At 38.9% G+C, this 24,130-nt stretch overlaps 2 protein-coding genes across 3 annotated transcripts in view; both read left to right on the top strand.

Moving 5' to 3' along the window:
• Window positions 1-24,130, top strand: part of LOC116708618 (MAP/microtubule affinity-regulating kinase 3-like) — a gene marked incomplete at its 5' end in the record, with an annotated part of 485,947 nt that overhangs the window by 364,325 nt on the left and 97,492 nt on the right. The window lies entirely within an intron of this gene.
• LOC116708598 (uncharacterized) lies at window positions 211-13,048 on the top strand. 2 transcript variants are annotated; one of them, XM_032546502.1, is made up of 18 exons: window positions 211-424; window positions 696-748; window positions 2,161-2,230; window positions 3,261-3,409; window positions 3,619-3,702; window positions 3,789-3,845; window positions 5,719-5,907; window positions 6,004-6,198; window positions 6,316-6,370; window positions 6,467-6,557; window positions 6,653-6,794; window positions 7,349-7,453; window positions 8,264-8,372; window positions 8,470-8,680; window positions 8,815-8,889; window positions 9,562-9,664; window positions 12,172-12,257; window positions 12,356-13,048. In XM_032546502.1, the coding sequence occupies exons 1-18, from the start codon at window positions 397-399 to the stop codon at window positions 12,498-12,500; spliced, it is 1,947 nt and encodes a 648-aa protein (XP_032402393.1). In that variant the 5' UTR covers window positions 211-396; the 3' UTR covers window positions 12,501-13,048. The 2 variants fall into 2 exon arrangements, with proteins under 2 accessions (XP_032402393.1, XP_032402392.1); XM_032546501.1 differs by having other exon boundaries at window positions 3,258-3,409.

Genomic DNA, 24,130 nt, shown 5'->3' with positions numbered 1-24,130 from the left:
TTTAAAGACATATTGAGTAAAATGGGTTAAATATGTGTCAACATAAGAATAAAAATAGACAGTTTTTATTTGAACTACAACATATAACCAATGTAGCTGTAAAAGCATTTATTTAACATTCTCAGGAGATTTTATGGAAGAATATTTGTTCTCTACAGGGCAAATTTCTTTCCAGATGATGGCAGTGTCGTTCGCCAAGAATAGTGTTTGAGTACGTTTTCGTCGAAGAAGAAGACGAAGAGCAGGACGCCGTGGACGCTGAAGGCTTCTCCACTGTACACGAGCCAAAACTTCAACAGGGGTAACAACAACTTAGCAGCACTAAACCTGCCGACAATTGGTGCGTCATCATAGAGACAAACACTGGATCAGAGATACTGGAAAAAAACGGAAACCATGCCAAGAAAGAAAGAGCTAGTTCGAGGTGAGAATGGAGCAGTTTATTTCATCATATCTCGAGTTTCATTTACCAGGAATTGGAACTGGGTCAGCTTGTTAGCTTACCAGCTACTGTAGTTTTAACTGAGACTTTTTAGTTCAGCAAAACGGGTCCGCTTCCGCTCTGTCGGTGCGAGCCGCGAGTTTAATCGAAGCTGTTATATGCATATATATGTGAACGTGTGTGTTGGTCCAGTGTGTCATTTTTTTTCCACCTGATTTGAACTTTAACGTCATCATTTTTCCTTACCTGCCAGGTGGGCCTTCAATACCCAGAATTCGCCAAGACTCGGGACTAATGCGCACCCACGTGAGTATGACTCGAGACTTTTAATAAAATGTTGCTGTTTTAATAAACCTGCAGCTCACCTCTTTTTAAACAAGCTGACATGTTGGCATCACATCAAATTAAACTTCATAAAAACTTCATAAGAGGTAGATGGACTCTTACCTGAACAGATTTAAATAAACTCCTGGGTTTATATAGATAGATTTTATTACAAACTCAGAGTCCAAATTACATAAAAAAGAAAACAAAAACGGTAAAAGAATAAAAAGTACAATAAAAACGGCTCCCAACCATTCAGGAGGCAATCATACCAATGTCTCCAGAGTACAGATGAGTATTTTACTGCACTATATTTAACGTTAGTCAACAGTAGGATAATTCTGTTATTAGACTCGTTTAAACTATATATGTCAGCTCAGCATAATAAATGTCATTATTATGACAGATTGTTTTATTATGCCATAATAATGGCATAATAAAATAATCAGTTCAGATTATTTTGTGAACTGATATTAAGTAAAAAAAAATTGTTGAATTCGACAGCTCAGAATTTAGTTATGAACTTGTGTGAGATTCTCACAGTGTGATTTAAGATGCTCCAGCTAGACTACCAGAGATTAAAAATGAGTTTGTTTTCGTGTAATCGACAGGAAAAACACAGAATTGTTGTGAAACGATAGCATAGCTGTTGGACTTCTTCTTTTTTTTGTATTTCAAATGTTAGGTAACGGTCAGTAGGTCAGACCTCATAGAAAAATAGAAATGGGTATCGTTCAGGATAAGGTGGATTGTTGCATCACTCTGTGTTAAGACCTCTTAAATTTTTCTTTAGTTTTCTTTTAAGTAAAAGTGATTGAATAAAATATGTGTTTATACATGTATCTGTGCAAGAAATGCAAAATAAAAATGAACTAAATTTAGTAGTTTTCATGTAAACTTGTTTTTGACAGGTAAATGTAACTTCTTATCAGCTCTGCTGTTTAGAGGATAACTCAAGTCCAACAGCTGGATATTAGCCGATTCATTAGTAAAGCGGTCCGTTTGTGACCGGAAATATTTTTGAATTCCAAACAGCCCCATTTGGCTTCATTTCAAGTGATTTAGACGCACACAAGTAGCTGACTGGCAGTGTGCAGCAACGTGTGGGGGTAAAATCTAAACTACTGACGAATCAAACTGGATTGTTCTACCTGGACTGAACAAAGTAAGGAGTTTGAGTCATTTCTTAGCTCTGCAGTGAACGCAGCAGGATATTCAGCTGTGTCATCATTTATCTTGTGTCTTGCACTTATTGAAATCTTATTTGTTTCCAAAGTATCAGAATTTCTTTTTGTTAAGATGTGTATTCTATTTCTTCCCCATGTCTTCTTATTTATCCTTTAACCATCATGGCTGTAAATGGTCCTAATTTGCTGATCTTGTCATCTTTTAAGGAATCAATAGTGGATTTCATGAGTGGGCGCAGGACTTCCATACTAGAGGCATTGGCTCAACCCTTTATCTGTAAGGCATTTTCTCATTTAGGCATTTCACACAAGTCTTCTTTATTCACTTATTTACATCAGCTTCAACATTCATACTCATTCTGACTGAAAGGAGCATGTTGTTGTTGTTGTTGTTGTTGTTGGTCCTGTGACGTCAAACAGGATTCTTACACAGTCCCAAAAAAGTGTATGGATTTTGATACAAGTACATTACGACTCTGGGGAAGTATGGAACAAGGGGAACAAAAGATTTCTGGAAATTCATTTAGAATTTCTTTTCCTGACATCCTGTGGTTTTCCATGTTCCATACTTAAAAGCCGACTACTGTGGAGATCATTTTGTGCTTAGACGTCAAAGGAAGTTTTAAAATTTTAAGTGAAGAATATGCAGGGAACTCTCACATGAGCTGCATTTCCATTGACTGTAAAATTGCAGAATTTGACATTTTGAAAACAAATTTGTTTACTGAAAACGTGCTTGTGTTGGGGGGGAAAAACTCTTTATCTTTTGCTAAAAAGTTTTGTCACCAAGAGAAGGTGGTGTTTTTTTCTGTTGTTGTTGTTTTTTGTTTTGTTTTTCTGGGGGGGTTGTATCAAAATTGGCCAAAATTATAATTGTATTTTTTTTTTTTTTTGGCAAAACTAAAATAGGAACACTTTCCGCATCACACAAATCACATGATCAACAACAGGATATTGCCACTGGCGCAAACCTAGAAGAAGACGACAGGAAGTAGTTGGAGGATGTTGGTGCGGCATGTTTTTTAATTATAGCGTGAACAAACATAAATGCAGCTACTAGGACACTCCAAAGAATTGCATTCTGGGAAAACATTTTATATGGCAGTGAAAGACAATTGTTCCCATTTTGTAAAAATAAAAAATAAAAAAAAGAAACTTCAGAATTCTTCAAATCTTAAAAATCTTTTTTTTTTCCCCAAGAAATGTAGATGTAATGGACTTTTAAGACATTTCCATGAAACAGATGGAAACTTAATTGATCCTATGATCTTTATTTAAATCTGTTTGTTCTGTCTAACTTTCAGCAGCCTTACAGTTTGCTCAGGTCTTAGAGGATGATCTCATATATTCAGACGACGATGATTATTATGATGACGATGATGATGATTATCATCCACGTTATGCTGCGAGCAAACCTTTGGAACCACATCCGCAGATAAAACAGCTCACAGACGAGGTAACGCGCCCAGTTTCACTTATTGGGAAGTGAAATCAATACTTATCTGAATAATGTCTCTTCTGTTGGTGATGGAATGGAAAATATGACTTATGCAGTTGAACTTTGATATTTTTAATACTGTATTGGATATAAATTTCTTTAGATATGTCAAGTGTTGTTTTTATGGGAAATGAATTTGTAACGTCTGCTCTACATGTTCTCCCCAGGAAGCAGATAAAATTGGTAAGGAATTGATAGAAGAGGAAGATCGGCGTAAAGAGAAAACTGAAAGGAACAAACGTAAAAAAAAGGTGAACTTGTGTAATAACCGCTGAGACGATACTGTCTTATTGTGATCTAACCGCCGCTCGTGGCACACGTCTGTATTTTGTTCCAGCGCAAAAAAGAAAAGAAACGACTTGAAAAGGAGAGCGCGCTTAAGGAAAATTTACCTGTGAGTAAAAATAGTATTCGTCTCACTAAATTGGAGTAGAATTGAAAAGTTAATATATTTCAGCAATTTAAAATTCTGTATATATATATATATACTTATATATATATATATATATATATATATATATATATATATATATATATAAACAGTTGTGTGCAAATTCTTTTATTTTAGGACTAATACACATGGTATCATTACAACCCGACTAACTCCAGAGGAAACATTTTGATATGATTCATAACTTATGGCAGGTTACGTGTCCATGTCAGAACAGTCCAAAGTTGTTCAAAATACAATATCTACAGTTTACTGTATGCTTACCTGACATCAACAGATAGAAAATAACATTAGAACAATGACGCTTGTGTCAAAGAAGAGGTCTCACTTTGACACAAATTGTGTCTAGTTTGTTTTTGACAAAAACATCCTTATTCTTCATGTAGCTAACCAGCCAAAGTAGTCAGAAATGGTGCTCAAGTCAATCCCATAAGTGTGTATTTTTCAAAATGTAGCTTTGTAAATATAGCTAGTTAATGCCCACCTTTGCATAAAATCAATAAAGTACTTTTAGTACAAAATTGCTCTTTTTGCCTGAATGAAGTTGCTTTAAGACACGGATGTCAAACTCCAGTTCTCAAGGGCCGGTGTCCTGAAACTTTTAGATGTGCCTCTGCTGCACCACACCTGACTAGAATAATTAGGTCATTAAGGCTCTGGAAAACTGATCTACACAAGGAGGTAATTAAGCCATTTCATTCCAGTGTTTTGTACATGTGGCACATCTAAAAACTGCAGGACAGCGGCCCTCGAAGACTGGAGTTTGACACCTGTGCTTTAAGACCATTCTATAGCTTGTTTTTTATTGACTGTCTATCACAGGAGTGGGCAACTCCAGGCCTTGAGGGCCATTGTCCTGCAACCCTTAGATGTCTCCCTGGTCCAACACACTTGAATCCCAACAGCTGAATCACCTCCTAAGTGCAGTCAAGTTCTCCAGAGTCCTGCTAATGACCTCATTATTTGACTCAGGTGTGTTGAAGTAGAGATACATCTAAGAGTTGCAGGAGACCGGCCCTCGAGGCCTGGAGTTACCCACCCCTGGTCTGTCATGTTCCATAGATAGATAGATATTGGTTAGCTACCGCTAACACACGCTTGCTAGACTAGCTTTTTTTTAAATTTTTGATTTCCATTATGGGTGAGTGCAAATTTATCACCAGTTGGCTGGACGAAGTTTGAACAGTTCTTTGGAAAAAGAGGTCTTAAATTCCAATCATGATGGTCTTAAAAAGTCTTAAATTTGAGTTTGTGAAACCTGCAGAAACCCTGTTAAGCACCAACTCCATGCCTCCTCAATCTCTTGAATTGGCTTCTTTTTTCACAATCCTCTCAAGGTTGCAATTATCCCTGCAATCGGTGCACTTTTTGCTATCGCATCTCTTCCTTTCACTAAACCTTCCAATATGTTTGAACGCATCGTTCTGTGAGCTCCCAGTTTCTTGTAAATGATCTTTGGCGGCTTATCCTCATCTTACGGAGTGCCGGTGACAGTTTTCTCCATAACTGTCTAGTCAGGTGTTTATCCTATGATTATTTAAGCCATTTTATTAATCTTAACTAATATTAAAATTTTCTAAGTGATTGAACTTAAGGTTCTCATCAGCTGGAAACCAGGTAAATTAAAATGAACTGAAGCAACTGCACACAGAGTGAAAATATGTCACTCTGTGTATAATGAGTTTCTTTTGGAATGAAATTGCTGAAATAACTTAAGTTTTTGATGAAGGTCTAATTTATTGATCTATATCCTGCATGTTATGAAAAAATGCATTTCCAACCAGAAATGGCTCGCTGATTGGCCATTTAATTTCAGGAGGACAACGAGGAAAAGTTAGAGTCTTTAGAGAATGAGGAACAAACTCGTATAATTGATGATAATTCAGAGGAAAACGAGCCTCCTGAGTCCGATGAATCCCAAACAGTAACCAAGGACGGCGGATGTGTTGAGCTCGCTGGAAAAGATATTGTGAAGATAAACACTACAGAAGATAAGCAACAAAATGTTTGTAAAAGCTTCTCTTTTTTTAAGGCAAACATTTGCTATAATAAACTCTCTTACAGTCTGTAAAAAACGACTGCACTGTGCTCTTCTTTGCAGGACTTCAATTTAAATAATTTAAACGCTGCATCTACTAAATTGGTACCTGAGGAAAAGAGTAACCTGAAGTCTAAAAAAGAGAAGAAGAAAGAAAAAAGCAAAGTCGCTGAGGTTGAGCAGCCGGAATATAAAAACATCCATGTTGCTGAGAAGCCTGAAGTTCAGATGAAAAGCCAACCTGAAACCAATAACGAGGTATAAGACACAAAAATCTAATTTTTCTGAACAGAACTTCACCTTTAAATGATCTATTTATTTGATGGGATCTATTGTGATGAGGCCTGTGGATCATTTATGCTCCTGTTTCAACAGAAACCGTTTGGTCCCGTGACTGAGGAGCTAGCGAAAAGAAGCGTAGAGCTGGCCAGTAAGTGAATTTTCCTCGTTTTAAATCTCTTCATTCAAATTTTCCCGCCAAAAAAAAAACCTGAACTCCCGGCCTGACCTCTCTGCTTCGCTGCAGGTATGGGGAACCGCTTGGCCGCGTCCGGACAGTACGACATGGCAGTGTCGTGTTTTACGGACGCCATTAAGTACAACCCAAAGGAATTCAAGTAGGAACATTAACTTGAATTTGGCTTTTTTTTTAAGAGAAGCACAGGATCACTGGACGTAAAATGAGCTTTAAACTACCCTCTGCGTGTTTCAGGTTGTTTGGAAATCGCTCTCTGTGTTATGAAAGGCTTGAACAGTATGAGAACGCCCTGAGGGACGCCGACCTGGCGCTCTCCATGGAGCCCAAATGGATAAAGGGTTTGTTCCGGAAAGGGAAAGCTCTCTGTGGCCTCAAGGTAAAACGAAGCGTATCTGCTAGCGTATTTGGTCTCATCTCTTGTTTCATTCCATTACAATATATATTTCTTGTAAGTCAAGTTATTTGACATTAATTCCCATTTCTTGTTTGCGTTGATTGAAATGATTGTGATCAATCGATTAGTTGAAGTAATCATCATCTAATTTAACCAACTGATTAATCGTTAATTAGAGTATACAGATTCAGAAAAAATGGCCGATTTGCTAAAAAAAACAAACAATATACTCTAAACTGTACAAAATATATTTATACATTTTGCATTTCAGAGGAAAAACATCTTTGTAAATATGTTTGACCTAAAATTCCTCAAGTTGTAGTTTTAGCTCCTTCCGGTTCAAATTCACTAAAGGAATGCTGTCCTGGAATGTAATTCTTTTTATTTATTTGCATCTTTTAATATATTTTATATGAATAATCTGTGGAACGCGCCAGTTTTGTTTATCTTCAATTAATCAGCAGAAAATTTGTTTGAATAATCATTTACTAGAACAACAGTCAGTCAATGCTTTATTTTTGCTGTGACTCCTTCAGAGGTACTATGAGGCCTCCCTGATCTACAAGGACGTGTTGACGCTGGAAAGCTCGAGTGTTGAAGCTGCGCAGGAGCTGAAACGAGCGCAGACGTTGCACCTTATGGTGGGTGCTAATATCTGTATTCAAACCAGTTAAGCTTTTTAAAAAAAATTTTTTTTTTTTTTACAAGTCTGAGAATAATAAAGAAATGACTATGTATCACAGGTAAAAAAGAATCAGAAGGTAATGTTAGCCCCTATTGGGCAAAAATCTAGAAGAGTGTGGAAAATTTGCAGGAACCCTCAGACCTAAATCCACCTGAATCTGAGGCAAAACTTAATTTCTGGAGTTTGAGATATTTTGCTGAAGAATCGCCCAAAACGTCCGTCTCTGGAGGTGCAGAGAGTTCTACTTTCAATGATTTACTGCTGTCGGCGCAGCAGAAGGTGCTTTTACAAAGTGTTCAATAAGTTTAATAGATATAAAAGTTCTGAATAGCTGCCTTTCCATTACAAATGTGCTCAACACTTTAATATTCAGCTTATGTTGAAAAAAAGCTACATTTTGCATTTGTGTTTACTATTTAATGAGAAACGAAATTAAAGTCACACGTTAATTTTATTCACAAAAGAAGTCATTTAAAGAAACATGACACTCCAACTACTTCCTGTCGTTGCCTTTTTTTGCGCCAGTGAACACGTCCGACTGTTGATCATGTAACTAGAGTGAAGTGAAAAAGTGTTTCCATCACAGATTTGTGAAATATCAACATTTTAATACAGATGAAAAAACCCACCTCATTCTAGCACTGAAACTTTTTCAAAATTTATTTTCAAGACGTTAAGTTGTGCTATTATGTGGCCAGTGGAACCGCAGCTAGTGTGTCCACAGTGAGTCACATTTAGAAAGCTGTGTGTACTTCTGTTACCGCAGGAAATGGGTTTCTCCTGGGCGCAAAGCACCGAGGCCCTCAAAGCTCACCCGACCCTCGAGGAAGCCGTGGAAGCTCTGTTCGCCAGGAACAGAAGCAAAGACCCTGGAGGTAACGTTTCCAAAAAAAAAAATAAAATCAAAGACACCGAGCAGGTCTCTCCGAATGTTACAGCTGCGCCACACTGTCCGCTCTCCTCCTCCTTCAGGGGCTCGAGCCGTCTGGGACAAATTCAACCAGCCGTCGCATCAGGACGACAACAATGAAGACAAAGAGGAGGAGGAGGACGATGACGGAGAGTGGACCGTCCTGCAAACGGCCCGTCCACGAACGCAGCAAGTCAAAGATATCGACTGTCTGGGCCAAATCAGATCCAAATCCCAATCGCCGACTCCTCGCTCCAGGAGTTCAGCCAAACCGTAAGCAGTCGATCACGTTTGAGACGTTGGTTTCTCTTTGTCCTGTTTTTGTTTGTTTTCAGTTCTGTGTTTCAGAAATGAGCAGCTATCTGCGCTTTTGATTTAAGATGAGTAAGCGTGTGTTTCTCTCTAAGAGAGCTGTTTTCGGTTTGGGTGGGAACCCTGGGTCCTGCCATGACTTATCCAAAACTCCATGAGCTTTTCAGCAGGTGAGTTCTGACTTATAGGCCTGTGATCATAACATGTTGCTTGTCCCAGAAGTTATTGCGATAAACGGCAATGCTGTTGTTTGGAGACAGTTTTTTAATAATGTAACGATATAATAATGCAAGAACACATTCTGAAAGATCAATAAACTTTAAATTCTAATGAACATTTAACAGTGGAACTGGAAGATATTTTAAATACCTAAAATTAAAAAAAACAGAAAAATCACATAAAATGAATTATGAAATCTCTGAAGTTGAGACCAAAGCTTTTGTCGTCCAGTTTTCAGTAGAAAATATAAACTTATAAAATTATAAAATTGGTAGTTTTGGAGAAAATACAAACTGATAAATCATGCAAATGAAAATTACTGAGCTCATTGATTGATTTATTGCTTATTGCGACAGACCCTAGTGACTCATCACTCTGAGTCCCCGACTGTTTACTCTGTTGATGCAGAATAAACTTCTGTAAAACAACACTGACCCCTCCGCATGAAATCCCGAGTTTACTTAAACCAAACTTTAAATGTAATAACCTGAAATCTTCTTTTCGAAATAAACCAAAATGGAGGTTAAAATATATCTTCTCTTTTTTCCTTGTCGTAGAAAAATGATTTGTACCAATTTAAACTTGCATGTTGTTAACGCGTCGTCGGTGTTTGCCTCTCTCAGAGTGGGGACGGTGTACAGCATCAAGATGCTGCTGGAGCTGCAGTGTGCGTTTGTGAACTACACCCGAAAGGAAGACTGCGAGAGAGCCATCCAGTGTATCGACGTACGTATTTGTTTACTCCAGGTCGTCATGGTGAAATGGGGAGCTGACATTTCAAAACTTGAAGCCTCTCGGCAACAAGAGGATCTTTTAGCTGATTTTTAGGTTTTCATGACCATTTTTTTCTGAATACATACAAAAAATACCTGAAGCATGAAGCATAATCTCAAAATGTTTTTCTTTTTCCATAATCTTCCATTTATTATATGTATAATCCATACATATAACAACTAAACCCATATTTAATAGTTTTGCCATCAGTACATTATCTGTTTAATTTTAATGACAGTGGATGAACAATCATTATTTCACCGAAATACAGAACAAGCATCAATAACCAAAACACCATCAATAATTGATTAATATATATTATATCCAGCAGCAGTCATTATATTTATGATCATTTGAACAGTTTTATGTAATAATTAAAGTTCAATGGTCAAATTAAACTTTTACTATTTATTATTGTTATTATTCCACAGAGACTGTGGAATAATAGTAAAAGTTTGTCTTAGTTCTGAATAAGAAAGAAAATGGTTTCCCCCTTAACTTGCGCATTTTTCTCATTGGTGTTAAATTTTTTTAAATGTTTTCTGCTAATTTATTTTTGCTTTTTAAAGGATTGAAGCTGCCTGTAGGTTCACTACTTCAATTAATTTGTATAAAAACAATTTCAAATAGTTTTCATTTTATTTTCTGAATATCCCACCTTATGGATTATTCTTATTGCTTTTTGTTCTCTTTCTGTGGAGCCGGTTCCTTCACCCTGCAGCTGAGATAACACACAGAGGCACTGATTGCATTTGTTTTCGTTAGATGAGGCGGTTTCTGTTTGTTTCTGCTCCTGTGGGAAGAGCTGCCTTTGATTCTGAAGGTGGTTTAAAAAAAAAAGTGTCAGAAAAGTCAGTGATTTACCACAAGTCATAAGATTCCCATATCTTGTCTGCTGGGTTCAGCCAGGAAGCAAACGTCCCAAAACACAACATATTTTATAATTCTTATAAAATGACTCCCCATCTCTTTCGGGTGTGTTTGAATTTGTGATCTTTTCTTCACTAAGAAAAACGTTTAAGTGACAAGTTTGTGTTTGGTTCTTTTGAGAATAGCAAAAGTCAGTTTTTACAACTTGTCACCTCCAGGCCATAAAACCTCGAGGTGACATGTGACCTAAAATTTGCAGTTTTCTAGCCTGACAGATGATAATAATAAAAAAGTGTGCAGAACACTTAGGATATTAGGTGTATTAGCATCAAACTTCTGAACATTTGGTCATGTTAAAACCTCATTCTTTAATGCAACTTACTGTAAATCAGTACATTATGTACACTGCAGTCTCTGACCATATTTATTTAGAAGGACATTTTAGGATGCACCACACCAGCCCTGCTTTAGTCCAACTTTAATCCAACTCCAGTTTGTTTGTCTAGAAGGTCCGGTTTGTTCGAAGATGTGTGAATGCAAATTCTGATACGAACTCTGGTCTGCCTATAAACCTCAGTTCAGTTGAAGTGATTTCTGGCACGGTTCAAATCCATATATATATATATATATATATATATATATATATATACAGTACAGACCAAAAGTTTGGACACACCTTTTAATTCAATGAGTTTCCTTTATTTTCATGACTATTGACATTGTAGAATCACACTGAAGGCATCAAAAATTGCCTACCGATCTGCGTATCGGTGTATAAATGTGTGTGTGTTTGTGAGTGTGACTGGGTGAATGTGACTCTAGTGTAAAGCGCTTTGAGTGGTCAAAATGACTGGAAAAGCGCTATATAAGTTTAGTCCATTTGCCATTTACCATATCAAACTATGAATAACACATGTGGAAATATGCGCTAAACAAAAAAGTGTAAAACAACTGAAAATACCCCTTATATTCTAGTTTCTTCAAAGTAGCAACCTTTTGCTGTGATTACTGCTTTGCACACACTCTGCATTTTCTTGATGAGCTTCAAGAGGTAGTCACCTGAAATGGTTTTCACTTCATAGGTGCCCTGTCAGGTTAATAAGTGGGATTTCTTGCCTTATAAATAGTCATGAAAATAAAGAAAACCCATTGAATTAGAAGGTGTGTCCAAACTTTTGGTCTGTACTGTATATATATATATATATATATATATATATATATATGGATGGAGGTGGACCGGAGACGGCTCCAAAAGAAGACAGCGGACTATAGCGCAGGGCATTCTGGGTAATGCAGCCAAAACAAATACCCGTGTCTGGCGTTTGCAGAAGTCTTTTATCAAAGACAAAAGTGAAATCCTAACAACCGCTAAAACTTGATGGCACTTCACTATAGAGGTTTACGTGTCGTTTCCTTCACTGGTTCTTGAGGAGGGGAACGGGTTTGTCAAAGGGTTTGATACATTAGAGCTGTGAAAGCTGACAGTTTACCCGACTATCAGGTGTTGAAGTGCCCTTAAATGTGGGTGAAAACTCACCCCATGATACAGATGACCTTCGAGATAAGATTAGTTTTTGTTTCCTTTTCAGGGAATGGTAGTGGAAGGCGCTCCGTTGACTGTTCGATATCCCTTTAAGGGCCACACTGGAGAGACAGAGGCCTACCAACGTCTTAGGTAAGAACACTGCACTCTTTCTTCAAGCAGCAGTAAAAGCTCTACCTTTATTAATGTACATGTTGAAGTTGAGATAATTTTTCTCTTTTTTTAAACAGTACGTACAAGAAGGAGTGCTTTTTCTGGCGGACGACGGGCTGCACGAGGGATGACTGCACCTTCAGACACATCCCGGAGCACAAGAACATCGACCGAGACAAGTTCACCAGCAGACTGGGTCTCGCATCACACGCAGGGAATTAAAAAGCAGTAGAAAGCAACATGCAGAGCTTTCGCACAGGGTCTTTGATTCAAGTGGATAAAAACACACTAAAAAGAGCTTAAGAAACTAAGAAAAGCGTTTGTGACCTTTGCATGCGTACAAACACGTATATAACTGCGTAACATTTATTGTATTGTCAAATGAATGTGCCTTTTTATAACTGTACTTAAAACGTGCCTCTAGCTCGGATGCTTACCTGACGGTCGGAAAATCTGTGGAAGACTGTAAGCTTTGTCGTTTTAAAAATGCTCTTGAAGAGATTTCTCTGGTTGAGTTCTAAGCCACCACTAGGTGGCAGTGTTATATTTTAACCCTTGTGGGGGGTTTGGACCGATTTGCTTTAATTTTAAAGGCAGGGATTTTTGGACGTTTTTCTGAATAGCCGTTTCATGTTATGCCTGTTGTTTTTCTTAATTTATGTTTCTGGGGTTTTGGGTCTGTGCTATGTGTGTGTGTGGGCGTGTGTGTGTGTGTGCGCAGACCATCAATGGTTTGGTTTATGACCATTAAAATTTTCCTGTTCCCAGAGTTTTGGAGCGTCTGTTTTGATTTTAAAAAATGGCTGCAGCTGATTCTTGGTCTGTGTTAGGCTCAGAGTATTGATGCCAAACAGGAAAATGGAAGGTTTATTTCATTTTTGAATTATTTCATGTCACAGAGAACGTGTTCAGCTCTTGATTCTAACCTTTCTTACATTCCAGTCCCTGTGTCTGTGTGTCACATTTGTTGATTTGGGGTAATATTTTAGAAGACTACTCCTTGCAGAAGCCCCATTTGTTCATCGTTTAACTCACACAGGTTAAAGTTGTCTTTGGGGCCACTGGATAAAAACAAATGTTTTTTAATGTGGGAACAAATAAACGAGGCCAGTTTGATTAAATACAAGGCGGTGGGATGGGGGGGGGGCACAAAGTCTTGCAAAAAGTATTCATGCCCCCTAACTATAAATGTTTGAATTCTTTGTTAGATCAGTATTGCAAAAAAAGAAGAGATGACGGCTTAAAACCTGAAAGAAAATCTGAAAAGTGTGGCTTGCATTTAAATTCAGCCCTCGTTAATTGACATAAATTGATACTTTGTGGAAACACCTTAAGCTCTAACTACAGCTGTAGACTTTCAATCAAAATCATGTTTTTAAATGTTTCTCAATTTGTTTAGCTCTGAACTTTGACTGGGCCATGCTAACAGGTGAAAATGCTATTATTTAAAACGTTCCTCTGTAACGCATGCTCCATGGTTGTCTTAGAAGGTGAACCTCATGTCTTTTGCAACATCGATCAAGCTTTTTTCATATTTCTTTCTGATTTTAATGTCACCTTTCTAAAATAATGGCCTAAGATTTTTCTCTTTTTTTTTGTCTAAAAACATTTTTTGGAAAAAGATTTTTTTTTTTTTTTGCCAGAATCACTTTTGGCAAAAACTGACAACTTGTGTCAGTTGGGACCAGTGTCACATAGCGGTGAACCAATTGCAGTTTTTGGCCGATCACTAATTCAGATTTTGCCAGATACCTTTTTTTTTTTTGTCTGTAAAAATTGCTGATTTTCAGACCTTTGTGAAAGTTAAATGAGATCAATGGGGAAGATCGACTTCACATATAAGCATCGGCCTGCCTCCCAAAATCTGGGCCGATTTATCGGCCCAGATTTTGCAATGTTTCGCAATGTTTTTTGTGGGCGTCAAAACTGGGACCCAAAACTGTCCCAGAAAGATCTATCTATTGCTCCAACTAGGGCTGGCTAGGTTTAAAAAACAAGGTTTGAGTTGCTTAGCTGTGAAAAATGTTTCTCCTTGACCTTTCATGCAGACCAGCTGTTTTCATGCGCATTAATTGGCATACCTTACAAAGCCCTTTTGATCTGAGCCCATGAAAGGCCCGCGATACTAATACCTTGAACTCCCGTTGAACCCGTAGGCATCACCTTCACGTTGGATTGATGCGGTGAGAATGTTTCAAAATGTGTCCCTGTTTGCTCCTGTCTGCGCTCGCTGCTTTGCCCCCCCGCGAGCGAGCCGATTGAATGCGAGCGAGAGGTCAGGGTTCACGAAGCGGCTGGAATCAACATGCCAGCTCCCTGGACGAAGCCCAACCCTCTGAACCAAAGCAAACAGAGAAAACGAAGTGCATCTTGTTAAAAGACTGTTTGGTTTGGAGGGCTTTTAACTGGTTTTCCCCTCCCGACGAGAGCAAAGGGGAACGTCGTAACGGAGCTGAACCAGCACACATGACAGCCTCCTCTCCCACTCTTTCCTTTGTGATATATGGCTTTGCAGCTAAATCCTCCACACTCCCCCTCAGGAGGACATTTCAGATGCAGTAATTCAATGCGCAGCTTTTAGTTCAGGGATAGCTGATCTGATTATTATTGTAATTTTCTACTCTCTTCTGCTAGAAAATAAAGTCGCTGTTTCTTAGGGAAGGTGTAGAATAAACGTTCTGCTCTCGCAGGCCTCTCGAACCTCATGACCTTCCCAACAGGCCTGCTGCTGTTTGCTTGTCCTCTTTGAAGGAATGATAATACAAACACCAGTCTGTGGATTTTGGAGAAACGCACCGAGGCCTGAAAAATTATTCTCCATGTATTTTTCAATAAGCTCTTGCAAAAAGTCTGGTTTTTACAAGTGACACGGTCCCATATAAAGCCAAGGATATTTCAGCGTTGTTGATTCTCTCTTATTATTTAGTGTCAACAACTTCAACTGTTTAACATTGCAAGAAGGAGGGAACGTTGTAATTAAAATCTGATGATATGGACTAAGTTATGTTTAAAACGCCCAGCTGTGGTATTAATCCCTAAAGCAATGTCCAAGAGTATTGCTAGTTCAGTCTATTGCTGGAATTTGAATTCGTAAAATGATTTGTCCAGTAAAGATTAAGTCAGAAGAAACATTGTGAGCAGTAGCTTTTAATAAACCAGCATCCATGACAGGGATTTAGAAGTGCTTTGTCACAACTCCAGTCTGCCTCTAATTCACCTCCTGACACTAAAGCTTTCTCAAAGCTGTAAATGTTTGTCATCCTGATTTCATTTCTTCTTGTGTACCGGCAGCTAATACGTTCCTCGCAACAACCATGTCATTTAAACACATCAAGGGTGTTTTCACACCGGATAATCTGGCAGATTGCAACATTGGTTATATTTTCAGCTGGTTCGTTCGCTTTAAACGTTTTTGAAAAACCTGTTTACCTCCTCGCCTGTGGCGGCGCTGCAGCAAGAACTACTGAAGGAGACACTGAGCGCAACCTTCTTCTTAACAAAATGTAAACAACAGTGGAGTAGCGTCAGATTTTAGCAGTTGTAGGATTTCTCCGTCAAAAGGCAATGAGCCATTTCTCCCGTCTAAGTGCCAGACACTTGGGAGTTTGTTTTGGTTGTATTTACCCAGAATGCCCTGCGTTATAGTCTGCTTCCTGCTTTTGGAGCGAGGTGCACTTGGGTCCGCTTGGCGTTCACTTCAACCCAAGTTCTAGGTTTGTAGCTGTACTACTGGGTAAGAACTGTTTGAATCCCTTTTTTTCCAGTTTGTTCTTTTCTTAATCCATAATTTCATCATGTTCCTGGGCAAATTTTTGTCATTGGAAAAATTGCATGGAGTTCACCTACATTTGTGCTTGGACAATAATTACAGCAGCAACAACAACAAAAAGTTTGCTCCATTTCACTGCCGACACGCACGTTTTTCAGCTTATTCCTGCTGAAAAGGTCTTTTATTTTTTTGTAAAGGAAATTCATATCACTACTATCCACATTTAAATGAAACACACATCCCCGGAACACAATTCGAAGCTCCACTCCTCCAATTCCCCCCCGGTGATTAACACAAAAGCGGATTCTTTTCTCGAAGAGTCGCATTTCCAAGAACACTTTAAAACCGATGCGTGACGCACCAATTTACGAGGAGGAGATCAGAGCGCTGCGGCGATTGGCACCAGCTGGATGAAAATGTCTTAACTTTTATTTGAAGGATCTAAATGTGAACGTGGATGTAAATTTGGAGCCGACCGCGGGATGTTTTTTTGATTTCTGTATTGAATACCACAAAATAAAACATGGTGTTTTTTTGTTTTTTTTCGTGGTCTATTTTCGTCGCTCTCATCAGCTTGATTACTTGCATCTCTTGTCTGATGCCTTTTGTTGCACTGTGAAATGAATACAGTATCTGTCACAATGAGAAATTGACCTGCCGTTTAATCTGGAGCCCTTAACAAGTTGCAATAGCCCCGAACCCAATTAGGGAATTGATTGCTTGCTTTCAGTTCCCTCATTTGCATCAGGGTCATATGGAGAAGATAAATTAGCATCTTAGCCTTTTGTCCATGCTGCCATTTAAGCTTGTGGAGTGTTTATTACTATGAAATAGGCAAGGGGGGAGGAAGGGGTGAAAAAAAAAAAGTCTTTGTCCCTCCATGACAAAACCTTTGCTGATAATGTGATGTTAAACAGCCACACAAAGAAAAGCCCTCACTCTGCTGTGGTCACTTGATGAATCATTTATAAGACAATGTGAGAATTGAAGCCTGGTTTCTAAGCTCCTCCATACTTAACAGCCATGGCAAAAAAGAAAAAAACAAAACTGTATCTGAATGTTTAAACATCATGTTTGGTTTCCTTTCTTTGCATCACATTGAAAAACTTAACTAATGATGATTTATGAATCCAAAACCAACAATGCACCCCCCCCCCCCCTCCCTCCACCTCATTCTCTCACTCAAGCAGCAACCACTACTTGAGAGAGTTTGGGTGTCTTTTGTCTCTGCTGTGCTAATGTTAGCTAATGGAGAGTCTGGTGAATTGAAACTTCCAGCTCGTGGAGTAATTTCATCTGTTCATTGTGAGTCTAATTTAGTCTGAGTGATGTCTGAACGCCTCCTGGTTTTTTTTGTTTGGTTACAAGCAGAACTTCCAGGTGTTTTACCAGGATTTTCTCTGACAGTCCAGCACAAAGTAGCAAATTACGGAGCCCTCCAGGGCACATGGGAAAAATTTTTTCTTTTGCGTTCCCTCCCAATACAGTACTGATCAGTTCATGCGGCATAATTGGACACTGTAAGCCTTACGGTGGGCGCCGTACTTTCTGCTTTAATATAAGGTTATGTGAGGTTTTTCCATGAATGTTAGTATCTCTTTGTGAAATATCTGCAGTTTTATATCTTTCTTTAGGATAGAAAGGCACCACAAACCTACGATATAAACAGAAGCTTTCTGTAAGTAGGAAAGAAATTAAAATACATCCTAATTTGGACTATTTCTGAGTTATTATCGCGGGTAATAAATCATCTGACAGTTTTGATTGTGTCTCTGTTGTGTTCGTAGTCTGAATGGTTTAAAGAGCCGTTTTCATGTTCAGTTCCATCTCAACCTTAACAGACATAAACATGCAGTGAATAAATCGATTTTCAATCAGTTTTTTTGCACCAAACAGTTAATAATAATAAACAAGTTTTCACTGAGGCTCTGTAAGAGCCATATGAATGAAATAAGTAATTATTGATATGACAGGAGCAGGAGGCTTTGACACCTGGGTGGTGGGCGTGTCGATGTGGGCGTGGCTGTCATCAAGTATGAATGGGAAGGTTACTGGCCTGCTGGCTTTGTGTGTATTAGGAAGCGGTGAGCCGGGCGGTCAGTCCTCGCAAAGTTTGGAGCATGATGATCAAAATGGAATAAATCGATAATTGTGACAGAACAAAGAGGTTTGGAGTTGATTGATACACGGACAGATGAGATTCCAGAGTTAACCCAGTGCGGCCCTTTACCATCATTAGTTTGCTTTGTTTTATAATAATAAAACGTGTTTATTATTATTGAGTCTTTGGTGCAAAAAAAACTGATTGAAATGATCACATTATCACAACGCACTGTGACTGTATGGTTATATTTAATTCATTGAGCTTTTTTTTTTTTTTTAACTGAAAATCCCACTGAAAAAATATAATATTTTCTGTCCGGGACTCGGCACTGAGCTGGCTGCTAACAACGTTAGCACTCTGAGGACAACCAAGCTAGGGCATAAAAATATATCTTACCTCACATATGAATGCTTGTCTTTCTAAGTAACTGTCCAATAAAACATCTGAAAAAACAATTTAAACGATGCGATCGTTGCCTGTGGGCGCTGCAAACTCTGGCATTGTTAGTTTCCGCACCGCCTGTTTTAAGCTGTAGATTGCTGATCCACTTTTCTCCTCTTTTTTTCGGTACGTATTTTAAAATTAACTCCCTTGTTGTGACCAACTACCTTCGAAACACGAAAATAACGTTTATCTTCCTCTCTGTTAGAACGGTTGGACCAACCGTACAGGACACAGACTTTAGGCATTTTGATGCTGGATCAACAGAAATAAAAGGGCTCCATTTACTTCCGGCCCTCCATCTGCACTGGGTGACGTCGGTGCTGCGTCATCTGAAACCCAGCAATACTTTAGTACAGTTATGTAATTCAAATCGTGTGTTTTATTCCTGTGTTAGCCTCGAAGCCAAGGTCACGATGGAAAGAGATATAAATCCTAAATGACGGTTAAATTTGACGTAGAGAACTGTTTTCGGTAATGGCTTAGCTAGCATAACACTTGTTTATTTTATACACTCACTACTTATTGCACAGCATCCATAATGCCCTTTCGTTCTTTATTCCTCTGAATAAATTATTCAACTGTTTATGCTTAAAGTCTTCGGTTGTTGCTATGTGGCATAAAGACAAATCGGGACAAATCCTGACTGGTGTCACTTTATATTCGGTCTTGGTCAGCGACTGAGAAATGTCCTGTATGTAGCATAAATATCGGCTCGTAAACAAAGCAGGTCGTCGAGTTTTTACAGATAGCCGCTGCTCTGTGTCGGGAACCTGGGCATGCCTTGACGTGCGTTTCCTCCAAGTATTTACACATCTTAGTGTGGCGGGAAAACGTGTAGCTTGTGTGTAATCATTTAAGGCTGTATTTCACCCAGCTATCGACCCCGGTGCGTGAAGGTAGCATGCTGGAGGGCATGAAAAATGTCACAGCCTGTAAATCCTCTCATTGTTGCCTCAAGGGGCCTGACTTCCAATAATTGATGCCCACTTCCATTCATCACCTGCTCTCATTCTGCGCTAGCGCCACTTCCCACACTGACCTCCTTCACACGGCGGCCAGAGCCTGTTTTGTCGTTTTGTGTCGTTCATCATTTCTCAGAAAAGCCTCGGTTTAACCCGCGCAACGCTGAGCAAAAATGGTGATTTACAACAGGAGACACTTGAAATAAAACGTTAGCTTCCAGGCTTCACCAAACGGCTCACATCCTGCGTAACCGAAAATCTGCTTCCTTTAATGGAGATAAGCAGCAATTCAAATTTTGAATTGCTGCTTAATTGAACATTTTTTATTTTTCATTTTTAGTATAATTGTTGCTACTTGCACAGAGCAGACAAAAAGTATGTGCCTCCTCGCAGTTTTCTTTTCTGTTAGTAGAGGAAATACAAAAGAATAATTTTCAAAATATTACATTTATCAAGTGAAATAAAGCTGAGCCAATCTGGTGCTGTGTGAAAACAATTGCCTGTAAACCTTATAACTGGCTGTTCCATACATTAGTCTGCTAGTGACTTTTTCAGGAGTGCACCGATTGCAGTTTTCTGGCCAATCACCGATCTTTAAGGATGTTTTACACCTCGTAGTTCAAACGTCTCAGTTCGTTTGGGGACCAAAATCACCAAATTTGTTACATTTTCAGCTTCACTTTCAGACTGCTTTGTGTCAAATAAACCAATTACTCATTTACTACTCTTTTGCATCTCTTCTTTGCTAAAATATTCAGTTTAGTTCGGTGTTTGAGCATGAATCACCTGCATGTGCTAACATCTCAATTGGATTTAAGTCCAAGCTTTGACTAGATCACTCCAAGACCCTAATTTGTTTGCCATTCAGAGAGGAACGTCATGGTGTGCTTTGGTTCGTTGTCCTGAAGCGAAACCCAAATAAACATCAGGTTAAGGCCACAAACTGATGGTCGGATTCGGATACGTTCTCCAAGTAGTTTTGGTAAGCTGGTCTCTCATGGGAAAGTTCATTATACTTAAATGTTTTCTCCATTTTTAGTCAATGACTTAGAAATGGAACTGTAACAATTTCCAGACTGATAAATGTAAATCACTTATAATTTTAGAACACAGTGTGTGGCCTTTTAAGGTCCTACTTCATGTTGTCAAACGGGTTCTTTTTAATTGACTTCCTGATTCAATACATCTGCTTGTAATCAAGCTTTACTGTGACCAGCAAAATTGGACTCGGCTTTAAAAAAAAAAGTTTTGTCACAGCTGATTCACTATTTAAAGATGGAGAAGATACCGCAATACCGAAAAGATGAGGTAAAGCAGAAAATCTGGAAGAAAAAAAAAAAATCATTACGTTTGTAGGTCCGACATTTTAATCTAATCATATCAATGTTTATTGCTCAGACGATTTGAACTGAGCAAGTTTTTCCCTTGAATGAACAAGACAAGACAAACAAGGTGGTTTGATGTGCGGTATTTACAGCCTATTTAAAAAGCACTGAGGAGCCTGTTTATCTCCCTCCTGGTTATGAGGTCTGCGAGGTAACCAGGATGTCTGGGACGATTTAAGACTTCCTCATGCCTTGCCTGCTTGTTCTGCCTGTTCAGGAGTGCTGCAGTGAATCCATCCACTCCTCCCGTTGTAATGAACCTCCCTCAGGGGTCAGGGGGTTGGGTGCGCTCCACGGTGAAGACGCCTTAGTACCAGAGCGATTCATTACCTCGGAAATGTGAGCTTTTGTTCCGTTTTCAGCAGAGCCCCATTAATCTTGAGCTGCCTCCTGGCATGCAGACCAGGTAGTGCTAAGGTAATTACAGTTAATCATCATTCAGACGTGCACACGGCCCGCCGGCTCCTCGGTGGCTTCCACGCAGGGACAACTCGACCCACTTTATGTTGTTTTCCCACCTTTTTAAAAACTTTTTTTTTATTATTATTATGAAAATCCACCTCCAAGTTCATAATGAAGAAGCTTTATTTCAATAACCAAATTCCAAGAGTTCTGGCAGGTGCGTCCACCAAAACTACGGGCTCCAGTTGTCCAGCCGCTTCTCTTCAGCAAACTAATAAACAGCCCAGCTGCTTCTTACCAACTCCTTCCACACATTTAGCCGATCCAGCTGTCACTGCTGCCTGGTTCCTGGAGCCGGCCGTTCACCTGCCATTTATGATTGTGATTAATGGAGAGATTATAGAAAAGGTGTTGTTGTTTTTTTCGTTGTTTTTTTTTTAGCAGCAACAAGCCATCTGTTTCTACACTCGGAGACAAGCAGGTACCGATGACATTGTCTTCATCAAACCCACAAAAACTGCAAATAAATGATCAGCTGTGATCGATTATATCATGTTGTCATACAGTTTTACGGAAGAGATCAATACAAACTGTTCTATAATTCTGAACAAAATAAAAATGGCCACAGTTTTCAACATTTTCTTGCAGATACCAAAGATGTCAGTCAAGCAGAATTGCATAGGAAGACAAGTGATAGAATCAGTTAATATGTATGTTACCTAAACTAGATTCACCTCGCTGAGATCCAGATTAGCAGTCAGAAGCTAACGGCTACACTGGGAGAACTAGTCAAGCAAAGAACAAAGTTGTCAATGGTACCACAAGTTGAGTCTCAAAATTGTCATGTACGAACATTATTTTATGACCCTTTAAAGTGGATTAGTCAGAGAGAAGCGTTTATTTTTTACAAGAGACGGTGCGCCAACAATAATCTTCCTGTTTGAAACACTGAAAAAACCTTTACGCACAAACCCCTACTGCTATTTTCTAATAGTCAGCCTCACTATATAAAACAGTAAAATGAAAACATGACCGTTACAATTTAATAAAATACTATAAAATATTCACCTAAACTACTGTGACGTTTTTATAAGTGTGAGCTATTTTTAAAAAGCTGAAGTTAGCTTTGGTCTTGGCTTCTCTCAGGCTAGCCGTTAGCTTCAGCCTCCAAATTGACTGATCTAGAGTCATGCTAAAAATAAATTTTTTTAGACGACTACTGAAAAGCTCCAGTTCTACTTTGTCCCCCTAAAAAGAAAAGAGTCTATAGAGGCTGAATTTGTTCAGCTACATTAGCTCAATCATCAGCACCAGACTGAAAGGACAACATTGTACAAACGCGGTGGAGCGGTGGTATAGCGAAGGATTTGTTAGAAACAGCCTGACAAAAACATAAAACTGTGTTTCTAAATTAAATGTTTGTCTTTCAGTTCTCTCTTTGGGTTTTCTCTCTTTCTCTCTGTCCTGGTGTGATGTGTACAGCGCAAATCACAGCATCGGTTTGTTTGACAGAGAATAATATCTGATAGGCCACAGCTAATCCTCTGGCATCGCCTCTATTTTGAGCCCTGTTCAGTATTGAAACAGTAAATCTCCTCTTCTGTTTGTAATACACTCATTATTTGATGGCAAGCATAGAAAGTCAATTATTTGCGCTCAGGCACTGTTGACCGATTATTTTCTTTCTACTATTTTTAAAGCTGCATCTCTGTTTCTCGAAGGAGCCTTAAAGTTGCTACCAGTAACAACGTGTCGTCTGCTTTTCTGTTTGTTGAGATATGTTCTCTTTATTTTTATTCCCTACAGAAAATACTCCCGGTCCACAGCTTCTGTAGCCGCTTTCACAAAATACTTCAAGGTGGGATTAATGGACCGTCTCGCCATTGATGCGTTGAAGAAGGTTGACGTCAAGTCTGAGTGCAGCAACAGCTGAATTGCATAAGGTAAGGACAGGTCAGCTTTGCAGGTTGAGGGAAAATGGGTCAACATGTAAACGACTTATTTCTGATGAGAAGAATGAGAAGGTGTTATATATATGTAACCCTTTTAGTTAACCAACAATAGAGTTGCTATACTGAGCTAATCTCTCATTAGTGTTTTGAAGACAATGGTATGAAGAGACTTCCAAGGTTTTCTGCTAGCCTAGCCGTTGAGTTCCTGTGCTATTCCGCTCGATTCAAAACTCGCTTAAAAGACAGTTGGGGCTTTCTCCCGTTTACTTGGATTTTCTCCGGTAGAATTTCAACTGGGCCAATCAGCAAACAGAAGAAGTTGTGAGCGATGATGTTGATTTTCTGGGTGTTTTAGAGAATTGTAGTCTGCCTGTAGTTTTAGCTACGGCAGTGGAGGCGATGAGCAAAGCCGTTCAGTCTGTGTTGCCCACACTTCCACATATTGAACTAACGTTAACATCCCCCTCGTTTGGCTCGGCACTTCTCACTGTTTACACTGCAGGCGAGCTTCGTAGCATAGCATAGAACTAGCGCATTACATGTGTCACATGTTAGCGATTGGGTAAAATTTAAAACTTTAACCGAGTCTACGCCTCCAAGAAACAATCGTTTCTCGATAGCCAAGTTAGCAAACTTGGTTAATTAGTTTTTACCAAGCTAGTTTTTACTGACCTGGTTCTTACCAGGTTTTACTAGCTTTTATTAGCCTGTATTTTACCGGGCTAGATTTTTAGCCTGGTTTTTACCGGGCTAGTTTTTTTCATGGTATTGACGCCAAACTTCTTTTTGTCCTGCACTTTCGGCATCATGTCTGCGAGTAATACTCTCTAAGAT

Source organism: Xiphophorus hellerii, chromosome 19 (genome assembly GCF_003331165.1).
Source record: "Xiphophorus hellerii strain 12219 chromosome 19, Xiphophorus_hellerii-4.1, whole genome shotgun sequence".
Taxonomy (NCBI): Eukaryota; Metazoa; Chordata; class Actinopteri; order Cyprinodontiformes; family Poeciliidae; genus Xiphophorus; species Xiphophorus hellerii.
This window is presented reverse-complemented; position numbering and strand designations above follow the sequence as displayed.